The sequence below is a fragment of the Mustela putorius genome, unplaced genomic scaffold, assembly GCF_011764305.1.
Source record: "Mustela putorius furo isolate JIRA1106 unplaced genomic scaffold, ASM1176430v1.1 tig00003972_pilon_pilon_pilon, whole genome shotgun sequence".
Classification (NCBI taxonomy): domain Eukaryota; kingdom Metazoa; phylum Chordata; class Mammalia; order Carnivora; family Mustelidae; genus Mustela; species Mustela putorius.
In genome coordinates, this window is record NW_025422115.1 from 25,133,788 (window position 1) to 25,155,803 (window position 22,016).

The window sequence follows — 22,016 nt, forward strand, 5'->3', positions numbered from 1 at the left end:
GGGACCGGCGACTGTCTGAGGGGGCTGGCGTCAGTCTGAGGGGGCCGGCGTCTGACAGACACAGCCGGGGTCCGATGGAGGCCGGTGTGTGTCTGACGGGAGCCGGCTGTCCGTCTGAGGGGGAGGTGTCTGTCTGTCCGGAGCAGCGGCTGTCTGACCCGGGAGGCGGCTGACGGGGTGTCGGAGGGAGAGCTGCGGGTCTTTCTGATGGGGGCGGCCACTGTCTGACGGGGGAGGCGGTCGCCTGACCCGAGTGGCAGGCGTGTGTCTGACCCGGGCGCTCCGGTACCTCCAACCTCGCGCCTCCTCACACGTAGAGGAAAAGCGACCCCGTTCGGGTCCAAAGGCGTGGGCGGGGCTTGGCCGAGTCTTCCGCTGACGCGCGCTGGGCCGGCCCTACGCAGGCGCGGTCGTGCCGGGGGCGGGTCTATCCCCGGAAGTGACCTCCCGGTCCCGGTCCAGGCCCCGGAAGTGACGCAGCCTTCCGAAGCGGTGAGTGCGGACGTGGGCGCCGCGCGGGGGGTGCGGGAGCGCGTCGGGACCCCGCGGAGGGGGCGGGGCCGCGGCCCGGGAGCGCCGCGGGGGGGGGCTCGGGCGCAGGCGGCGGGGCAGCGGCGCGGAGCCGCGCGCGGGCGTGTGAGGAGCCTGCGGGCGCGCGGAAGTCGGCGGCGTGCGGGGCGGCGGGCGCGGGGCGGGGGACGGGCGGGGCCTGGGCCGCTGCCTGCGGCGTCCTCCGGCCGCGTCGCCAGGAGGCCCTTTCCGGCGCGGGCGGGCCCGGCGGGGCGGAGCGCGGCGTCCCTCCGAGCGTGCGGGGCCGGGCGGGCCGGCGGCCGGAGACGGTGCGTTGTGCGGGCGCGGGGCTGCCCAGCGCGTCCTTCCCGCCGGCCTCCGTGCCCGCGGCGCCCGGCGACGCTGCGATCGGGCGTCGGCCCCGAAGCCGCCGCGCCGGCCTGGGACCGCGGCCCCGCCGCACCGGCAGCGCTGTCTCCGCCCTCGGCCCTGCGCCCGCGAGCGGCCCCGGCGGACGGGGCTCCGGGAGGAACGCGGGCGCTTCCCCCGTCCGTGCGGGGCCCGGCGCTGCCCTCGGGACTGTCCGCCGACGGCCGGGCCCGCGTGCGCGCCCCGCTGGCCCGTGTGGCCGAGGACAGGCCGTGTTTCGCGGCTGATGACTTTAGACGCGGCGGCGGGCGCTGCGCACGAGGCCGTGGGAATCCAGGTCGCTGCGCGGCGCGGCAGGGAGAGCCCGGCTCCTGCGCCTTCCGCGGGCCTTTGCACCCGCGGGCCCACGGGCAGGAGGACGCGCACTTCCCGCCGGCGCGGGGCTCGGAGCTCGGGCTCCGGCGGGCTCTCGGGATGACCTCCGTGGCTGGCTGCCCTCCGGCTGCACGTCCCGGTGCCCTGTGCCGGCTGCCGCGGCGGCGGGGTGGGCGGCGGGGTGGGCGGTGGGCCGGGGGGTGGGCCGAGCTGCGCGCGCTGGACACGTGACCGCTGAGTTGTCTTTCCCGCCACTCGCTGTCCTGCGGCCCCATCTGACGGGTCGGGCCGGGGTGAGTCTCTGCACGTCCTCCTCTGCAGAGCGCGGGAAAGTCCGTCCTTACGGGGCGTTCTGAGCACCGACTGAGGCGATCCCTAAGCACCCCCAGATGAGCATCTTGCAGGTGATGCGGGGAGGTCTCCGGTCGGTGGTCCAGCTCGTGGCGGGCAGCTTCTGTACACTGCTCCCGACCGGGAGGGAGATGGTTGCCTTTCTTCCTTCCTTTCTTTCTTAATATATTGATTTATTGGACAGACGGCGGGATCACAGTTAGGCGCAGAGGCAGACACAGAGAGGGAAGCAGGCTCCCCCTGCACAGGGAGTCGATGCGGGGCTCCATCCCGGGACCCTGAGACCTTGACCTGAGCTGAAAGCAGAGGCTTAACCCACCGAGCCACCCAGGCGCCCAGAGATTGTTTTCTTAATGTTTCCTAGTTGTTCACTGGGAGAGTGTAGGAATGCAGGGGATTTTGTGCATTAGCCGCGTAACCTGCAGCCTTGGTTGAATCCTTTTAGTCGTCGTTCTATAGATTTTCTTGGGATTTTCTGTGGGAACAGTCATTTTCTGCCTACCTCCCCCTTTTTTCAGTTGTTACTGTTTACAAGACCGGGTTGCATCGAAGGGGAGCAGAGTGGGCCTTTCTCCGTCTCGGGGTAGCAGGTCGGTCTCCAGGCCATGTGACAGCCGTGTCGGCCTTCGGTGGCTGCCCCGAATCGCTTTGGAGGTGTTCCCACCTGTTTCTCAGTTGCTGCAGCATTTCATTTTCCCGGTCGTGAGTGGCCGTTGGCTCTTGTCACACGCGCTGATTGCCAGCGGGAGGTGGGGTCGGACCTGCTGGGGGAAGCCTGAGTTCCAGGGGTCTCCCTCCTTGGCCCTGGCGTGGCCTGGGCTCAACCGGACACCTGTTCCGGAAGGACCCCGCGTCTGTGTGCACCAGGGGTGCTGAGCTGTCTTTGTCGGTAGTACCGGCTTTGGTTTGGGGTCCCATGGGCCTTGTACAGTGAGTTGGGTGGTGAGCTCACTTCCATTTTCCGAAGAAGGTCTGTAAGGTGGCTGCTTAGTTCTTCATTTCTGTCCTGAAGGCGCCCTAGAGTCTGCGAGGGAAACCGCTGGAGTCCCGCGTGGTCTCCTGGGGAGTGTTCTCTCGCAAGTCTCACTTTTTTAGTAGATGCAGTGCGATTCGGATTTCCTGTTTCTTTCTGTTCACTTGGTACGCGGCGTCTCAAGAAGATGCGGCCGTGGGGTCTCTCGGCCTTCTCGCATCCGCACGGTTGGTTCGGAAACGCGTTTTAAACTCCTGACACTGGTGATGTGCGTTCAGTTTTCTTGACCGGTCTGACTCGAGGTTCATCTGCTCTCGGGAGCTGTCCGGCGGGTCTCATCGGTCTCCGTTGGCGTCCGGTCCTGCTTGTTCAGCTCTTCGTTATGTCCTTTCTTCCACTTTGCTCTTCCTGGTTTGCTGAGCCCAGCTCCTGGATTTAGGTCCCCTTCTTTGCCGGTGCGAGCACCCAGAGCACCGAGCGTCCCGGAGACCGTGGTCCCTGCGCACTCCTTCCCGTGCCGGGCAGGAGAGTCTCGCTTCTCGCGTGGGCTCATCTTTCACCCGCTGGATTGCTCGCAGCAGTGTTGTCTGATCTCCGTGTCGTCGGGGTTTCCTTGGGTTCTTGGCCCTCACCGGCCGCAGTTCTGTTGCGGTTGGAGGACACGCCGTGCCCACCTGCACAGCGGGCGGCGCTCGCCTCCCCACGGACGGGCGTCGGCTCTGTGCGGCCGGCCCCACGGTGTGCGTGCCCGTGTTCAGGCTGTTGGCATCTTCATGCTTTTGGTGGTTCGGTTGTTCGGTTTTCAGCTCCTTCATCACTTCCAGAGAGAACAGCACTGACATCCCTCCTGGCCTTGTGGGATGCTCTGTTTCTCCCGTGAATTCTCTCAGGTTGTGCTTGGTGTGCTTGGAAGACGTGCCCACTGTGCGCAGCTGTAGCTGCTTCGTTTCCCTGGGGAGCGGCTGTGCGTCGCGCTCCGACGTCTTCCCTCGCCTGGTTAGGTCAGAGCACACTATTGGACTTCCGTCTGTCCCATCTTTCTTTGTTCTGTTAGCCCCGTCCTTCTGAGTCGTTGGAGTGGTTTCCAGGCGTCCCCTGGCATCTGCTCATCGGCTCCATGGCTGGCTCTGTGCCGCATGCCAGGGGCTGCTCCAGAGCTCACTGGGTGCCTGTCCCCCAGCCTGTCCTTGCCTGCTTAGTGCCGAGACGGCACCACGTCACGGAAATGCAGGCTGTTCGCACTCAAACACAGTCCCTGCCGTCCGCTCCTGATCCTACACTTTCATGTGTAAGACCCCTGCCTGCGTTAAAGACCCGTGATGTGATCAATCAGAGTGATACTATAAATCAGTCTTTCTTGCTATAATATTTAACGTTTGGGGTGCCTAGGTGACTCTGTCAGTGTCCTGGGATTGGGACCCAGTGCACATCAGCTCTGCACTCATGGGAGTGGGGAGTCTGCTTGAGGTTCTCTCTCCTTCTGCCCCGCCCCCCTGTGCGCTCTCACTCACTTTTAAAATAAAATAAGTCTTTAAAAAAATAAAGTTGAAAGAAAAGCAGGTGGTCTTGTGCGTTCACTGTTTCTGTTGCGGTCTTCCATTCCTGAAGATCCGGTTTCCCTCTGGTGCCATTTTTCTTCACTCCAGCATTTATTTTTTTAAGATTTTTATTTATTTATTTGACAGACAGATCACAAGTAGGCAGAGAGAGAGGAGGAAGCAGGCTCCCCGCAGAGCAGAGAGCCTGATGCGGGGCTCAATCCCGGGACCCAGGGATCATGACCTGAGCCGAAGGCAGAGGCTTTAACCCACTGAGCCACCCAGGTGCCCCCCTCCAGCATTTCTTGTAAAGCAGGTAGATTGGCAGTTGGCAGTGATGTCTGCTTTTCCACCATCTGAGCCTGTCGTGTTTCACTTCCCCTCCTGAAGGTGTGTGATGCTCGGCACAGGGCCCTTTTGGGACTTTAAACGCAACATTCCAGGATGGCTTCATGCTGTATGGGGTCCCGGATCTGGCTCTGGAAAAGAGAAAGAGATGTTAGTGGGGAAACTGGTAAAATTCAAATGCCATCTGGAGTTTAATGAAAGTACCCAAGCTGGTCATGTAGGATGCTGATACTGGGGGAAACCAGCTAAGAGGTATATGGGAATATCTTTCACATTTTTGTGAATCTAAAATCATTAGCAGATAGGGGCTCCTGGGTGGCTCAGTCCAGTAAGCATCCGACTCTTGGTTTTGGCTCAGGTCATGATCTCAAGGGTCTTGAGATCAAGTCCTGCATTAGGTTCCACACTGGGCATGGAACCTGCTGGGGATTCTCTCCCTCTGCCCCACTCCTGCACATAGGCCCATGCTGCACGCTCCACGCACTCACATAAGATAATGCCCAAGTAAGAGTTTGCTTTAAAACAGTGCATTTACAGCACGGTAACAGGAGGGTATCCCTGCGGAGGGAGGTTTGGCTACGACGGGGACTGAGCCAATAAACAAACATGTCGAAGATGTTGGAGGCCAGGTTCTGGCAGTCAGAATGAGGCTGTCAAGACCAAAAACTAGCATGAGCCCTGCAGTGTGGAATCGGGCGCATAGTGTGAACTCATGGCTTCCCGCAGTTGCTGCGCTCCAGCTGGGGGGAAGGGCGTAGCAGGCGGGGTGGGGGGGCGGCGGGAGGGTGTGTGTGGGTGTGTGCAGGTGTGTCCACCTTTGTCTGCTCTCGGTCTGCTGAGCCTGCAGGCAGCAACACCCCAGCAGCCGGCTGCACGCAGGGGGCTTCTGAATGCCATCGTCCACCCGAAGCCACTAGGGCTGGCCCCACGGCACCTGGGGAGAGAGTGAAGCGAGCCCGTAACATTTTGTGTCACAAAGCAGGAAAGTGCTCTGAGATTGATGGGTTGCCGCTCTGGCCAAGCTGAAGGCCATTTGAAGATCAAAAATAAATCACAGAGTTGGGCTCCCTGAGTAAAGTAAGAAGCACGAGCCCATGGGAATGCATAAACGGGAAGCTTAGGAGGACGGGGGAGCCCGCAGGGACCCCCGAGGGCTGGAGCTCGAAGCACGGCAGGAAGGGACCAAGGAAACCCAGTCCTCCACGGGGCTCGCGGGACATTCTTGTCACGAGGGATGTGGCTGTCCAGCGGGGACACAGACAAGCCGAAAGATGCCTGGCCTGTGGCCGTGCGGGTGTCGCGGGCACGAGAGCCAAGGAAAGGCTGGAGAACGTTCCAGGCTAAGGAAGCTGAAGAACCCCGCGGAGGGGTGGCTGTGAGCGTGGCTGGTGGCCTGCTTGCAGAGGTCGCCCGGCTGTGTCGGGGATGACGCTCGTGGGCGCAGGGAGCCCCCAGGGGTGTTCTGGGGTGGGGTGGGGGAAGGAAGGTTGGCAGCTTCCCTGCAGGTGTTTCAGGAAGAAAAGAGCCCTTCCCGCCCCAAACTCCCGCTTTTCCGTAACTGCGACTGTTTCCAAATGAGAACCAAATTTTTTAGTGCCTTGCTAAGAGAAAAATTCCCACCAAGGATGTTCCTCTTCCAGGCGGAACGTGAGATGTGGAGCAGGAGGCGCATGAGGGACGTCTAAGGAGAACCGAACTCTGTTCTGCTGCGTTAAACACGTAGTGGCTTTATAATGAGTTTTTAAATATGACATTTATACTCCTACTTGCCCGTCATTTCACACCTAGAAATGGGAGGAAAGCCTTCCCAGTTTTCTTTCATGGAAATGCCCACACCGCGGGGATGCTTGAGACCCGGTGGGCATCAGGCGCTCACAGCAAAGGGAGAAGGGGTGTCGCCCCCTGGAGGGCCAGGCCCCGGACTGCCTCCCAGCTGTCCTTGGCACCTGCGGGATGTGTAGCTATTCTGGGCTGTTGAGTGAACAGGTAACGGTGTGGGCAGCTCCTGCTTACGGAGAAGCGGCTCACGTTAACTCCGCATGCACGTGGGCGGCCTGCTGGGCACTAACTGGCCTGTGCTCCCAGCCCTGTCCCCTGACAGATGCACAGGTGGGGCCGCACAGGGAAGGGCGCCCCCCGGCTCACACCGGGCAGGAGGGGCGAAGGGGGCATCACAGCCACACTCCGTCCTGGGTATTCTCTCCACCTCCCGTTCAGCTGGTTTTAAGTGGCACAAACTAACCCACTAACGTTTGAGTAATTGGGTTTTTTATTTTTAAGAAATTTTTATTTGAGGCTCAGATTTTTTGATTAATGTTTTCATTGATCAGATATTCGAAAACCCACAAAAGAGCATGCATATCCGGTGTTAGAGGAGACGTAACAGTTTAAACTGTCGTCTTGCTCCCAGGTGACAGAGAAGCGGACGAGGGCAGGCGAGCCTGGCCAGCTCAGCTCGCAGTGGTGAGACGGAGTCCTGGTCCCCGGTCGGCCGCTGTGTTTCAGCGCCACAGCGGGAGCCAGCGCCGTGCACGGGCCTGTCCTTGCGTTTCCGTCTGACCGCACCTTTAAACCAAGTGTCTGACTTTGCCAATTTGATTTTTGTTAGGAAGCCATGGTGCCTTCGAGGCTTCTCTCACTAGGACCGAGGACTGTGCCTGGGGGCGTGGGGCGCTGGACTCAGGTCCGGCGGTGGCCCCCTTCGCCCAGGCTGCTCTCAGACAGCTGTGGGGACCACGCCAAGCACCAGGAACCCCCCAGGAAGAAACTGCTCTCCGAGAAAAAACTGGTGAGGCTTCTGACCTTGAAGGACATCTGCAACATTCCCCCCTGAGAAGGCCCAGGGCATTGTTTTGAGTTCTCGGCATCCTGTTCCTTCTGAGCGTGTGATGGAGGGGACGCGTGTAGCTTCCCGAACTTCCCGAACATGCGGGAGTGGGATGAGAGCCTCTGGGCCCCGAGCCCCCAGTTCTCGTGAACCCTGCGAAGACCAGGGAGGGTACCAGGGGCTCCAGAAGCTTCAGCCACGTTCCGTCCCTTCCGCTGGGATGGGCGCAGGCACGCTTCTTCAGCACTCGCCTGCGTGTCTGACTTGGGTGCTAGGTGCGTTCTTAAGGACGTGTGGCCATTTTTTAATTTAAAAGATCAGGGGAGGGGAGGGCGAGGCCTTTGGTTTCATAGTTCTTTAAGCCTTACCTGGTGTTCGTTGTTTATCACAACCTTGTATTGAAAACATGGATGATCTTTGCTTAAATTCAAGAAAATAAGTGTTTACAACCCTTCACTTTCTCCTGAATGGGGGAGGGGCTCCGCTAAGCATTATCAGAGCAAACAGCGCCTCCCCACAGGCACCTCCCTGCTCGCAGCAGCCGTGTCTGCCGGCCGTGTGGCTCAGTGTTCCTTAGGGGCCTCGTCTCTTCCCCAGATGCTAAAAATTCCATCCAAGCTTTTCGTCCCCTAAAATGCTCACCAGTTGTGCTTTTTTCCCATCAGGTTGATGTTGATGATGTTGGCATATAACAAAATTAGACATTGAGTTTTTGAAATAGTAATTCGTGTTTTTTCCATGTGGTGGTGCCAGAGAATCTTAAAATACTTGTGTATTTTTTTTTTAATCTGCTTATAGAGCAGTGGTTAGAAATGCCGACGTGCCGGGTCCTGGCAGAGGGGCTGTCCGTGCCCACGCGTGCAGCCAGTGGGTGGGCTCGCTAGCGGTCACAGCCTGGCCCCTGAGAGCTGACCTTCTCTTAGGATGAGCTCATGTTTTTTAAATGGGAACCCAGTTCGTCAGTCCTCATTCTGTAGCTAGAGGGTGCCTCCCTGAGGGGCCCAGAGGAAAGCTTGCTCCGAGAGCAGTTCTGGGTGCCCCGCTGCCGTGAGCACAGCCTCTGCAGCCAGCTCCTGAGCCGGAAGCCCGCTCGCCCCCCAGGACGCCCGTTCATTATTGCGTCTTTCCAGGAGCAAAACCTGGTGTTTCCGTGACGTTCTTGTTCAGTGACTATTTGAGGAAAGACGCTTTATGTAAGGATTTCCCAATAGCTCCTGATTTCCTCAGCCCGCCTTTCCTACCTTTTGACCAGTTTTCACTTCCAGCCCGGTTGACCGACATTTGCCTACAAACAGTGACTTGTGGGAACTTTCTCACACTTGCATCGTAGGCGAAATTAGCAATTTAGTATCATTAACTTCTCATTTTAAAACCTGTGACAGATAGAAAAGGTCCATTTCGCACGCTGCTCGGTCCCTGAAAGGATTGCAGCGTGGGTAGTGACCGGGCTCGCTGTGCTCCCTGCAGAAGAGACATTTCGTGGACCACCGCCGAGTGCTCGTCTGCGGGGGCCGTGGCGGCGACGGGGTGAGCTGCTTCCACAGCGAGCCCCGGAAGGAGTTCGGAGGCCCGGATGGTGGCGACGGAGGCAACGGTGGCCACGTCGTCCTGAGAGGCACGTGCTGGGAGGGCGGTTGGGGGAGGAGCGCTGTGCCTGCTCACCTCTGGGGCGGGGCCTTCCCCTCCTTGTCATCCGCATGCGGATTTGAATTCAAAAATCGGTGGATGGACGTCATTTTGATTACATTCTATGATGTTCACATTTTAAAAGTTCCTTAAACCAATTTCAGTGGCGGGTGATGTTAAATTTCAGGAACGCAAAGCTCATGTACGCTCAGGGCCTCTAGCGCTTGGCCGGAAGGCAAAGAGCAGGGTCCGTGTTACTCGCCCCAGATGTGCTGGGGGGCTGCGATTACATGGAACACTTCGGGAACGAGCGGTGGGTGAGCCGGCAGACGTAGTCAGCGGTCACGGCGCGCTCGAGTACGGCTGTTGTTAAACTGATGAAGGCATCGTGGCTAAGTCTGACTGTTTTGGAAATGGTGTTTTCTTAAAATGAGAACTTTTGCTTTCTAAAAAAAAATCACATTGCCAGTTGGGTCACTTGTGCCGTGACTTCACGCCATGGTTCCCTGTGCGTTCCCTGTATCCTTAGACAGATAGTGTACAGATGGTTGTGCTTTTAACCCAAGGCACGTGAAGGTCCTTGCTCTGTCTCACAGCTGACCGGCAAGTCAAGTCGCTGTCCCCAGTGCTGTCTCGGTACCAGGGTTTCCATGGAGAGTCCGGCGGCAGGAAGAACTGCTTCGGGCGCAGCGGCGCCCTCCTCTACGTGCCGGTGAGCCGAAGGCTGCAGAGCCTGCCCCCGCCTGCTTCCCAGGGCCCCCCTGTCTTGGCCATGCAGCTGCCGTCCGAGAAGCAAAGCCCTGGGGCGACGCTTGGTGCTCGTTTTATCCCATGTGCATGTATGACCTGTTCAAACCCATGAAATCACAGTATTAAAGGCAAGACCCCAGGGGCCACTGGTAGCCTATCCTTACCCTCCCAGGACATCTCTGGGAGGGGAGACTTGGCTCCTCTCGGATTATCCAAGTGTTTTTCGAATGCGCCCATCCACCCTGGTGTTTGAGAAACACTATTTCAAAAAGCCATTTATGCCATCTGCAGGGGGTGTCACAGCCTCGTAAAGTCCCTTTGAAGGCTGGGACCTTTTCCTGGTGCTTCAGAGCTCTGCGAAGTGCGCACCTAGTGGTGCCCCCGCCTCTCTGCCACGCGCCCTTCTTCCAAACGTGGACACAGGCACTCGGAGCGCTCTGCCCCACGTGTTTGCTCTCCTATAAGCACTTCATTTTCAGGTCCCAGTGGGCACGTTAGTGAAGGAGGGAAAGGAAGTCGTGGCTGACCTGTCGTGCCCCGGTGATGAGTACGTTGCTGCTCGGGGCGGGGCAGGAGGAAAAGGTAACCGCTTTTTCCTGGCCAATGAGAACCGCGCACCTGTGACTTGCACCCCCGGACAGCCTGGTCAAGAACGCATCCTCTTCCTGGAGCTCAAGACGATGGCCCATGCTGGAATGGTGGGTATCATCTGGAGGGGGGAGGAGGTGGCATTTCTGCAACAGAGCAAGAGAAAGTCCGGCCCTGGTGCCAGCACGTGCCTCCAGCCTGGATGTGAGCGGCAGCCTGGTGGCACCGCCCCTCCCAGGGAGGCCCTGTGTGCGCACTCAGGAGCCCACACTCTGACGTGTCCCTGCTCCCTGACCTCGGCCAGGCACGGGCGCCCTGAGGTGACAAGGTGGGTTTGTCTTTGCTCCAGGTTGGGTTCCCCAATGCTGGGAAGTCCTCCCTTCTCCGGGCCATTTCGAACGCGAGACCCGCTGTGGCTTCCTACCCGTTCACCACTCTAAAGCCCCATGTTGGGATTGTTCACTGTGAGGACCACCAGCAGATAGCAGGTAGAGCTCCAGGATTCGGCCTGAGGTGGCCTGAGATGGCGTCCGAGCACGGATTATGTAATTCAGAGCTTCCCACCCCAGATGGAGCGCGGTCTCTCCTCGTTTCAGCACTGGTAGTTCTGGCAAACCCCCGACCCCCAGCCCTCTGCTGGCTGGGGTCAGGATCCCATGTGTCACTTTCAAACCGGAGGAAGTCCCGCCTCCTCTGGTCTCCGTCTCCCAGCCTCCGTTGTGGAGACGACATGTGACTCAAAAAGCTTCCCTGTACCATTTTGAGACAGGAAAACTTTTTCCCAGAAGATAATGTACCCATTAAAAATAGTAAGCTGCCGCTCAAGCTGCTCGTACGGCGCCTTAGATTGGCAGAGTGCTCTGACTCGCCACCAGGAATCCGGTTCTTAAGTTTACAGGAAGCATTTCCCCCTTTTCTGAATCATTTCTAAAGCCAGAGGCTGGCCCGTGTTAGGTAGTCCCTGTGAAGCCGGCCGGCCTGTCCCCCACACCCGTCGGCGCCCCTCCAGAGCTGAGAGCACAAGTGCCCGGGGCGGTGGGTGGCCTGATGGCATCTCCTTCAAGGCACGGTGCGCGGGGTCCACAGGGAGCCGGGCCTGTCCCCGCAGCCCCTCTGTTCTGTGTGCCCTGCAGTGGCCGACATCCCAGGCCTCATCCGGGGCGCGCACCAGAACCGGGGCCTGGGGAGCACCTTCCTCAGGCACATCGAGCGCTGCCGATTCCTCCTGTTCATCGTGGATCTGTCGGAGCCGGAGCCGTGGACGCAGGTGGAGGACCTGAAGTTCGAGCTGGAGAAGCATGAAGTTGGCCTGTCCGAGCGACCGCATGTGGTCGTGGCAAATAAGATCGACCTCCCGCAGGCCCGAGCAGCTCTACCCCAGCTGCGCGCCCGCCTGGGCCCGAACGTCATCGCCCTGTCGGCCGCAACTGGGGAGAACTTGGAGGTGCTGCTGCTGCGCCTGCAGGAGCTTCACAGCCGGCACGTGGGTGCCGAGCTCCGCTGGTAGCCACCGGGCCACCGCCCAAAAGTGACCACCCTGAACATGGCTCTGGGTGGAGACGAGAAAGTTGCTGCTTTGCCTTGCACTGTCCCTGGCGCTCGCTCTCCAGCCAGCGGGCCAGGACCTCAGACGTGTCGGACGTGTGTGCCTCCTGCTGATCTGCTCCCCGGGGCCTTCTGCGCCTGCCGGCGTGCTGACCAGCTGAGCTGGGCTCCCCACCCGTCCTCAGTACCTTACGTGGCGAGGAGCCCACGGCCATGCGGCTGAGCCGCCTGACTTGGTGGGGCCGAACCCTAGCCTGCACACAGACCCCACGCGAGAGCCACAGACTCTGGATCCCTGACACTTCTTGCCAGTGCTGGCTGCGGTCCCAGAGGCCGGCCCGCCCTACGGAGGGGACATGAGGACGCGGGGACAGGGAGCCTTCAGAGCCACAAGGCTCTTCTCAGATGGCCCTGTCTGAGCAACGCAGTAGGGGCGACGCCTCCCGCGTTGTTCCCAGACTTGGCGGCTCTGTACAGGAGCCGTTGGCTTCACGACTGAATGCACCCAATATCCGACCCGGGGCCATGCGAGTCATTAGCTGAGGACACAGGCTCTTGTCCCCGAGTAAAGCCTGTGGCTTCAGGCGTGTCCCTGGGGGCCCTTAAGAGATGATGTGGTTGGGGACCAGGGGTGACCAGGGGAAGGGGCCTCGGGCCCCTTGGGGATTTGCCCCAGGGTCCTTGCTGCCAGCTGCGAGCGTACTGGGGGCTGGGCCTGCCTCAGACAAGAAGCTTGTGCCCGAGCTTTCAGGAGCAGTTCCGTTTTGATCTACCGTCAAATCTGCAACTAGAACGAGAATGCTTTGCCTGAAGCTCTTTTTTAATGTCTTATAATTTCCGAGGTCCTTGTGTTCTGGAAACCAGAGATGGGTTTTGCAATCTCTTTGCTCTCTCTGGGGCCACCACAAAGGATTTCGTAGAGCCGTGTTAATTATCGGGGCCTTTCATCTCCAGCCGGCCCGCGCCACTGCTGCGCCCGGGGGCGACACTGGGGGCCTCCCTACGTCTGTCCTGCACTTGCCTGTGCCCCCGGCAGCCTCAGGACCTGACCCAGCTGAGGCACTGCTCAGTGTTTATGGAGTGAAGAAAGGGATGGTGTCTGATGTTATGTACATGGTGAGTTTCTTTTAGTTAAAGGCACGTGGTTGGCGGGAAGATTTGCTGAGCAGCGGGGGCCGGGCGCCACCTCCCCTCCAGTGCCAGCCCCACCCGTGCCGCCGCTTCCAGCCGCGTCTGCGGGGCCGCTGAGGCCTGAGCCGTTGCTCCGTGGATCTGCCTGAGGCACCGCCTGTTGACCGCGCCCTCGGCTCAGGGACTCCACTCTCCCAAGCCACCACTCTGGGCGGCGCTGTGGTGCGTGACGCATGAACCCCTGACCCGCCCCTCACTTTTCTTGGAGCTGACCTCCAGCCTGGGTCTACTTGCCCCGTTTTCTCTCCACCTGGGTATTTGTTTCTGTCCCGACGTCTGTCCCTCCCTGTCCGTTGCGTCTTGCAGGTGCTCGGGCTCCCGTGGGTCTTTCCTCCCTTGTGCCCGTCCAGTCTGCTGTGCCACGCAGGCTGCCCCCCAGTGTCCCCCCCCTTGCTGTACTCCCTCCTGTCGAGGTGGCTGTCACCTGGCTCTTCGCGGCCTCTCCGGAAGCGGGTGTGAAGACGGGGGCGCGAGCCGCAGAAGCCGGCGATTCCCGCATCCCCCGCTTTTAAGCCCTAAGGCGTGGCGCCCCGATTTCCCCGGCTCCTGTGTCCACTTGCTCCAGAGGACAAGCCTTGGGCTCCTGCACAGCTCCAGAGGGCGCGTCACCAGCCCTACCCACAGCCGTGTCCCCGCCCCACCCCGAGAGGTAGGCCCTGCCCTGCTGGCCTCCTTTTGTCTTCACGGAGACTCAGCCTCTCCTCGTGCCTTCCCTCACATGGCAGGAGAGCTCTTGGTAGGAGCAGATGGACACCCCTGTTTCCCGGTGTGGTCAAGGCCTGGAAAATGGGCGCACTGCCCACCCTGAGCTGGAAACCCAACATGGCAAGCACGTGTAAATCCGGCAGCAAGCAGGAGGCCAGATGACACCGTTGTGTGACCGTAGACGACCCCAGCTCTGCTGCCTGGCTCACCTTGTCCTGCGAGAGGTGGGGTCCGTCCCTGCCATCAGCCTGGGCTGACCTGCAGAGTGGGGGGGACTGGGCCCACTCGACCCTGTCAGTGCCCTGCATACGGCCGAGCTCCAGCTTGGCAACAGGCACCACCGAGGCAAGAACAAGCCACCCACGGCGCCCATCCGCAGGTCTGAGCCACACACTGGTTGCTTGATGCCAGGAACACGGACTGGCTTGTGGGAGGGAGTGCGCACTGCTTTGTTGCAAAGGCGCGGAATGAGCCCTTCTTGGGCCTTCTCCGTCCGGGTTCCTTGAGACGCTGATTTCTTGGCAGTGGGGTTGGAGGGCCTGGAGCCCTCAGAGCACCCAGCTCGCCGCTCGCCCATCGTGGGACCACGGCCTTGGGCTCGGTGGCAGGCAGCCAAGATGCAGTGGGGCCTGGAGCAGGGCTGCTGCCTCCCCTGCCCCCAGACGCGAGCATCGTCTTCGAGGCCCGGCTGTGTGTCGGGAAGGGCTGGCACTGTGCGCGGAGTCTATGTGTGCTTTAAAGTGAAGTTTTATCAAATGTGTATGTATCTACTCAGAGTGCCATGATGGCCCCACACTGGGGGCTTGAAACAACAGAACCTCATTCTGTCCCACCTCTGGAGGCCTAGGGTTGGATCCTCCCGGCTCCCAGGGCTCCCAGGCCAGGATCCCTCCAGTCTGCCTCCATGGTCCCAGGACCGCACTGTGGGTCTCTCTGTGTCCCATCTTACAAGGACACTGGTCATTGGACTTAAGGTACTTGCTAAGCCAGAATGATATAATTTTGAGATCTTTAATTCCATCTGAAAAGACACTATTTCCCAATGTGGTCCTACTATGGTCCGACCCTGAGATTCCAGCGTGTGTGACTGGGGGAGCGGAGGGCTAGTGCCAGTTACACAGCACGGTGGAGAGCACCCCTTCTAATTCTGAGGTTTTGTACATCTCCCTGATGTGCCTGGGTCCCTCCCTCTCCCCACGCATCAGAAACCCTCCCTCAGAGCAAAGCCCCCACCCCACCCCGCTGCGCCCCACGACGGGCGCTCCCGATGCCTGCCGTAGTGGAGCTGCTCCCTGAGAGCCCAGCGCCCCTCCCCAAACACCCCACAAACGTCCTCCACGACACCGGGGAGACCGGCCCATCCTCCCGACCAAGACCAGCCCGCCTGCTGGGGCCCACTATGGGCACGAGCAGCGTGTCTCCGCGAGTGTGGCTGCCTGACGTTGTGCAGCCACTCCTGCCCCCACGTAGCCTCCTTGACCGCAGATGCCTCTTTGGCCCGGGCTGTGTCTCACGCTGGGCCAGTGCCCAGAGGCCTGAGGGCACAGATGCTGGGCGATGTTACTTCAGGTAAGTCATGTCAGGGCCAGTGATCAGAGGCTACCGAGAGGACAGCTTTGCTCAGCAACACACGGGCTCTGTGCCCTCCCCCCAAGGCTGCGTGTGGGGTTGCACCTTAGTGACCCTCCAGAAGCCCCGTGGAGGTGGGGCCCGGCTGCTGGTGCTCGGGGCGCTGAGGCTGGCACGGGGCCCTGGTGACAGCCGTCCTGCCTCAACATGGCCATGTGAATCTGCACAGGTGGTAAGATCTTGAAGAATTGAATGTTTCAGGGTGACAGACTATAATTTGGGACAATGAAGATGGGGAGCTGGAGGGTGGCGCAGGAGCACGGCAGGGCGTGTTCGGTGTCAGCGAGCTGCATGCTTAGAAATGGGCTAAAGGGTCCATTTTCTGTGTATTTGACCACAATAGCAGAATTATCCCAGCCCCCCCAATGTGCCGTTGCACACTCGCACACATGCGAGTGCAGGTGACGTGGGAGTCCGTGGGTCGTGGCGATGCCCACGTCCTAGTGTGGTCCCACCCGGCCTCTCTGCGAGGCGCCGGTGGGGAAACCGGACGGAGAACACGTGCAGTCTCTGTTGCTTCTACAGTTGCGTGCGAGTCCCCAACCTCAGAAGGGACATCAAACAGAAAAGACTGGAGAAGCAGCTGCTCTCAAGACAAGCTCTGTGGGGACCACGGGATCGGGTCCGCGCCACCCCGTGTGCCTGGACTGTCACCACGCTGTCACGCCTGATAAATGCTTGTTGAAAGCAGACACGTATAAGGTTAAAAGAACACAACGGATCCGTCTGCAGCCCACACACCCCTGGGTGTCAGGCTTCTGCAGGGAATGTGCTTCCCGAATCCAGGACACCATGCACGCGCACCGTGAGGGTAAATGGGTCCGTGCAGGGTCCTCGGGGCGGGCGGACGCTGCGACGGCATTCATATTCTCATCACTGCCGCGTGGGCTCGGACGGTCGGGGCCACCCAAGGCTGCTTCTGAAAGGGCTGGATCGAGAAAGCCAGATAGGACAGGGGCCCCCCAGGTCCCCTGGTCCAGTGTATGCAGGGCCACACAAGCTATGGGGAGTCACCATGACCCTGCCCACACATACTACGTGATCCCACAGTCCACAGGCCCCCAAACTCACAGGGCACAGCCAGGGCTGCCTCGGGGCCATGGAGGCCATAGATGGGGTGCTTGGCTAGTCTCCGGCTTGCAATCGTTTGATTCCTGAGAAGGCCTCTGCAGAACATTGACGGGTACTGGCATTTCCCCCAGGGCCAGGAAATTACTGATTTTTGCCTTGACGGTGATCGGTGATCAGTCACTGTACCTGTGACACTCAGCCCCGGGCGTGTGTGCAGTAAGGCCCCTGCTGGGGCTGGAGGGGAGGGGACTGTGCTTCCTGCCCCCAGCCCAGGGTCCCTCATCTGTGCAGTGGGGACAGGAGGGCCCAGGGCAGCAGGGTCTCCACTGGCCTGGCCCCGGGGGCCTTAAGCTTGTTCACTTCAGCCCCACCCAGAGTACTCCAGGCAGCACATCCAGGGGTCCAGGCCAAGGGCCCACACCCCTCCAGACCCCCCACCCAAGCACTTAGTCCTTTCCACGGAGTCAGGTGGCTCCTTAGAGCGGAGCCCTCCCCCGCATCCCCTCCGCCACAGTGTCCGTGAGAAGGACAGGGAGGGTTGCCAGATGCGATTTGAATTTCAGATCCACAACAAAGAACTCTGCGCACTACCACGAAAGCACTGTTTGTTACGAATCTGAAATCCAGATAACAGCTCCTGCCTTTTATCTGCCTGCCCAAGAGGAAGGAGGGGCTGGAGGGCTGGGCTGGGCCTGGCCAGGGAGAGGATGGCCCAGGGCTGCAGGGGAGCAGGGGCACCCCTGCAGTCTCCCCCACTCCCTGAGGGCACTGCCTTCTTCCAACCCGTAGAGGGGCTCCCCTGGCAGGCAGGAGGTGGGCTGCAGGCCTGTAGCTGGGGCCCGAGGCAGGTGCAGAGGCCCCACCTCATGGCCCCCTACCCACTTCTGGCCCCCACACTGCCCACGGTGGCCAAGACCAGCGGAGCTCACACTCTACTGTCTCTGTGGGGTATGGAAGTCTCCCTCTGCCTGACAGTTCCTTCAGGGTGTCCCCCTGCAGCCCCAGGGACAGGTGCTCAGATGACCAAGGCCAGGGGAGGCCCCAGGTAGGGAGGGTGGCCAGAAAATCCCCCCAGTAGGCCGTGCCCCTCCCCAGCATCGCACGCTCCAAGTTACTTCCCGGCCCTCCCTACGTCAGGACAGCCCCAACCGGCCACTCCCAGCCAGCTGCCCCCTGGTGTGTTTGAGGTGGCCTCAGCAGCAGCTACCCACAAAGACAGACCCCAGAGACAGTGGACACGTTCCCAAGTGCCTCTGAGGAGCCATCCTGGGCCTGCCCCAGTGCCAGCTGACCAAAGGGGGCACCTCAAAGGGCCCAGTTCTGATCCCAGGAAATATCCGTGTGACCCCCAATAGGTCCGCATAGCCTGGTGGCCTTCACAGAACCACTGCCCCGCTGGGGGAGGGCTTCGTCCAAGGGCTCTGAGCTCCCAGCTGGATAGATCTGGAGTCCTTGGTGAATTCAGTGTCTGGTTCACGGCCCAGCAGGTAGCAGGAGCTTAGGAAAGTTCACTGACAATATCCCTTCTGCCGGTCGCTGTGTGCTCGTCTCTGAAATACCTGCGTTGGGATTGGACTCACTTGGACTTAATTAAAGATTGCCCTCTGTTAAAATGTAGTATTCAAAAGAGTATATTTATTTATTAGACAGAGATCACAAGTAGGCAGAGAGGCAGGCAGAGAGAGAGAGGAGGAAGCAGGCTCCCTGCTGAGCAGAGAGCCCGATGCGGGGCTCGATCCCAGGACCCTGAGATCATGACCCGAGCCGAAGGCAGCGGCTTAACCCACTGAGCCATCCAGGCGCCCCGCCCTCTGTTAAAATGGAACTCTCCACTTTCCCTGGAAGAGTCAGTCCAACACAGTTTAGTGTGAATTAATGGATTGGCGGGCCTGGGGCTGAGCAGAGCCTCCGCTGACAAAGCTGATGGACCCTGGAGGCACCAGGGAGGGGCCAGTGAGGAAACCGCTGGCCCGCCCTTCCACCCTCCTGGCTTCCCAGGAGTATGTGGTTCTGCCAAGCTGGGGAAGCAGCCCAGACTGTGGCCCAGGGCAGAGGCAGGCCCTTCCCCATCCACTGAGCTGGTCCAGCTCCTACACCTCAGCTGGGGGCCAGTGTTTCCTGGACTCTGCAAAGATCATCATCATTTAAAGTGGAAGCATTTAAAGATCACGAAATTTGTCATGTTTGAATTTGGAAACTGGTGTGACTTTGGAGTGTCACAGAAGCGTCTTCAGCGCAGTGCCATTCGCCACCTCCTCTCCTTACAGCCCAACGCGTCTTCTCCTTTCTCCTCCTCTTTTCTTTTGAAGGACACAGCTGTGCCCCTCACCCACGGTATCAGTGACAGGGCCCCACGGACACAGGGCCAGAAGGTCGGGGCTCCCTCCCGCTCGTCCCCCGCCCGCGGGGCTCCCGTCATTTCATCCCATTGTCACAGGAGGGTGAGCCCAGGACCAGAAGGCGCTTCCAGGCCCAGAGGCCACATTCACACAACTTTTGTCACCACACATGGTGACGGCTGTCCGGTGGCGTCCGTGGCTCCTGACACTCCCTCGCTGTGCCCTGTTCATCACTGACACCTGACTGTGGGGGCGTGTGTGTGGAGGGAAGCGCACGGTGCGTGCGGGCGTGGCCCTGCCCTCGGCTTCCGGGGTTCACGGGGTCCGCGATGGATCCCCACAGAGAAGGGGTGCTCCTGTATGTTTGTGCCCTTCTGAGAAATTCCCACCAGATTTCACAGCGAGCTGCCTGCTTCCCTGGGGACAGGGTGCTGAATGCCAGCCAGAGCGCCCTGGCGAATAGACCTAAGGCCAAGCAGAGGGCCAGGTCAGGTCTCTGCGTGGCACCCCATGGACAGGAAGGATGTCACAGGCAGGTGGCCTCAGCCTCCTGACTTTTCTACCCTCAGAGCCCGATGTGTGGAAGATTGCTTTCCTGCCCATAACCATACAGACAAGCAGTTATTATGTTACTAAGTAATTAACTCCCTTCCCCACTTTTTATTAATCAGATACAGGCCTCACACGGCAGGAATGATCTTTTGCCCCTGAGACAGAGGGATGTAGGTCTGGGCCAAGTATTGCTGGACAAGACATTTTCCATCACATAGCAAAACCCTATCTTGTGGCAGCTGTAGAAAGGAAAGGGTGTTTGGTGACTCTTGAAACAGAAAGGCCCGGGTTTGGGCTTTAGGCACGGTTGGATCCAGGCGCTCAGACAAGGGCACCAGGAAGCAGCCTCTTCCCAGCTTTTGATGAGGCTTCCCTCTGCCATGGCCTCCCCAGCTGTGCTCCCTCCAGGGGACAGCCTTGGAGGCCACCAGGCCAGCCACGCCTGGGGCAGGAAGGAGAGAGGGCTAGGTGTTCCCGCGGGATACCTGGCCCCAGTCCCAGCCTCCACACAGACCCGCCGGGCAGGCTGGGGCCGTCCCCCTCCCCAGGTTTCAGTTTCCCTCCAAACACGCTTCCTGCCTGGCCTGGGCAGCTGGGCATCGGGACTGCCGATTCCACAGCTCACCTTGCCTGCTCTCCCTTCTCCTGCTGGCTCGGCAGGGGTGACTTTCCCAGCTCCTCGGGCCCAGCAGAGAACACACAGCCGGTGCTCAGTACATGCTTTGTACATGCGAGCTGAGGTCCCAGGACCCCTTCTAGGCAGCACTGTCCCCGCTGCCCAGGGGAGAGCCCAGAGGAATGGAGGGATGGAGCCCTAACCCCTACTGCCTGCTGTAGGCAGAGGGTGAGCCTCCCAGCCTCTGGAGCCCCAGCTCCAGCCTCTGCTGAGTGGGGAATGCGAGTGCCCCTCGTGGGCTGCCTGTGAGGACAGAGGGTGCAGCAAGTGCTGGTGGAAAGGTTCTTTGCACCCACGAGCCCAGCCACGAGCATGAGCATGGGATGGGGGTGGAGGAGGACACATAGCCCCGTGGCTGCCCCACGTGGCCGAGCTCCAGAGGCCTGCCTGAGAGGCCCCAGCCATCCCTTTTTGTGGCCTTGCCCCCCCCCAAAGGAAACATGGGGTAACCTGGCCTTTTGTAGAAAGATGGGGTGTGCCAGCGTGGCGCCCTGAAAACATGGAGTCTTCACCCCAGCCTGGGGGGACCCTCACCCAGCATATGCCCAGAACCAGGGCACTGCTTCTCCTGGGGGCTCTTCCTTGGGGCCCCAGGCTTGGTCCCCACTGCCTCGTGCAGCACCCCAACGCTGGGGTCCACAAATATTTGCGAGATGAACAAGTGAAATGTCACCTCCTCACACAGGCCCCCCCCACCTTGCTAATGAGCCAGGCCACCGCTCCTCTCTCCCCGCCCCTCTGCTGTCCCCATGGGAATGGCTCCGCTCATCAGCTGCTTGTGGGGCGACCTCCCAGTGCCTGGCACACAGTAGGTGCTCAGTAAACACCAGCTGCTGGCGTGGGTGGCCCCCCACAGAAGCTGCCGCTTTTGCCCTGGGCCTGCTGGCTCTGTCTACCCCCAGCGCATCCAATCCGAGGAGAAAGGCCCCCTGGGCATGTTTGTTTGCTGCAGGACTCGGGCCCAATAGACTCAGTGTCTTTCTTCTCTCCTTCTCCATCCTCATGCAGGGCTGGGGAGCGGCAGTTTCCAGAGATTGAAGACAAAATTGCTTGAAAGCCTGAGCTTTTATCCTCCAATTTGTAGCCATTTAGCAGGGCTGGGCGGAGGGGCAGCCCAGGCTCTGGCTGTGCCATTGGCACGGAGGCGCCCACCGCCGCAGAGAACTGCTCCTTTGTCCTTCCCCAGACAGCTCTGGGCCGTGGGGACGGACACCCGCCAGGAGGCCAGGCCAGGTCCTGCAGGGCCAGCAGGGCAGCCACTGGCAGTGCCGCAGGGCGTGCTGAGCTCTGGGCCCTGCAGGCGGTGGCGCCCACGGTCTCTGCCACCACTTCTCCTGCTGCTCCCGCTCCGACCTCTGCCCGTGATGGTGCCCAGCCCCCAGAGGGGAGCCTCCAGGCTCACCCCTCCCTCTGGCCACTAAGGAGGGGGACAGGAAAGAAGAGCAACCTGCCTCGGCCAGAGGGGTCCCTTGCGGTGGAAAGAGAGAGGGTGCAGGGAAGCGATGCCACGTTAGGATTCTGGAGGAGATTTTCTGGGGCTTTGGGGAAATGAAGGTGCAGATAGAGCTGTGGGGTGGAGAAAGGCTTTTAAATGTTGCTGGGAACAGCTTCGCTCTGCAGTGGTGAGAAGCAGAGTTTGCTGACCTGTGTCTGGAGGGCGGAGAGTGACGCCTGGCTGTCAGAGAGCATCACGAGACAGGCTCTGTCTGACGTCCTGCGGAAGCAGGGCCCACGTGCTGGGGAGAGAACGTGAAGTCAGGGAGGAAGGGCTCTAGTGGCTGGAAAGGAAGGAAGGCTTCCTGGAGGAGGTGGCTTCTTACCCACCCAAGTTCGAATCTCTCTTAAGTTGTGCTGGTCTTGTCCCCTCTCCAAGTGGACTCTGAACACCTGGGGCAGGACCAGCGTCTGCCCCCTCGGTGGAAGCTGCGGGGACAGATTGTTCATCGGACCCATGCTCACCCGGCAGCAGCATCTCCTCCCTGTCCCCATCTGTTGCCCTCAGTCCCACCTCCAGGCCTTTGCCTAGGACCGGTCCTCCATCCAAGGTGCCTCC

The 22,016-nt window shown here is 60.2% G+C and overlaps 1 protein-coding gene across 2 annotated transcripts; it reads left to right on the forward strand.

Annotated features, from left to right (window-relative positions):
* The first annotated feature begins 230 nt into the window (after window positions 1–230).
* Window positions 231–14,452, forward strand: MTG2 (mitochondrial ribosome associated GTPase 2). 2 transcript variants are annotated; one of them, XM_045070834.1, is made up of 7 exons: window positions 231–492; window positions 7,073–7,252; window positions 8,759–8,906; window positions 9,514–9,629; window positions 10,147–10,365; window positions 10,605–10,743; window positions 11,389–14,452. In XM_045070834.1, exons 2-7 carry the CDS (start codon window positions 7,079–7,081, stop codon window positions 11,760–11,762), a joined length of 1,170 nt encoding a protein of 389 aa, XP_044926769.1. In that variant the 5' UTR covers window positions 231–492; window positions 7,073–7,078; the 3' UTR covers window positions 11,763–14,452. The 2 variants fall into 2 exon arrangements, with proteins under 2 accessions (XP_044926769.1, XP_012915627.1); XM_013060173.2 differs by lacking the exon at window positions 231–492 and adding an exon at window positions 4,250–6,927.
* Window positions 14,453–22,016: the final 7,564 nt, after the last annotated feature.

What these genes read in the sequence shown, in the direction of transcription:
- MTG2 (XM_045070834.1), top strand. Translation starts at nt 7,079, where the DNA reads ATGGTGCCTTCGAGGCTTCTCTCACTAGGACCGAGGACTGTGCCTGGG. An exon ending in GCGCCCTCCTCTACGTGCCG is followed by an intron (nt 9,630 to 10,146) that starts GTGAGCCGAAGG and finishes CTTCATTTTCAG; the next exon opens with GTCCCAGTGGGCACGTTAGT. An exon ending in GGACCACCAGCAGATAGCAG is followed by an intron (nt 10,744 to 11,388) that starts GTAGAGCTCCAG and finishes TGTGCCCTGCAG; the next exon opens with TGGCCGACATCCCAGGCCTC.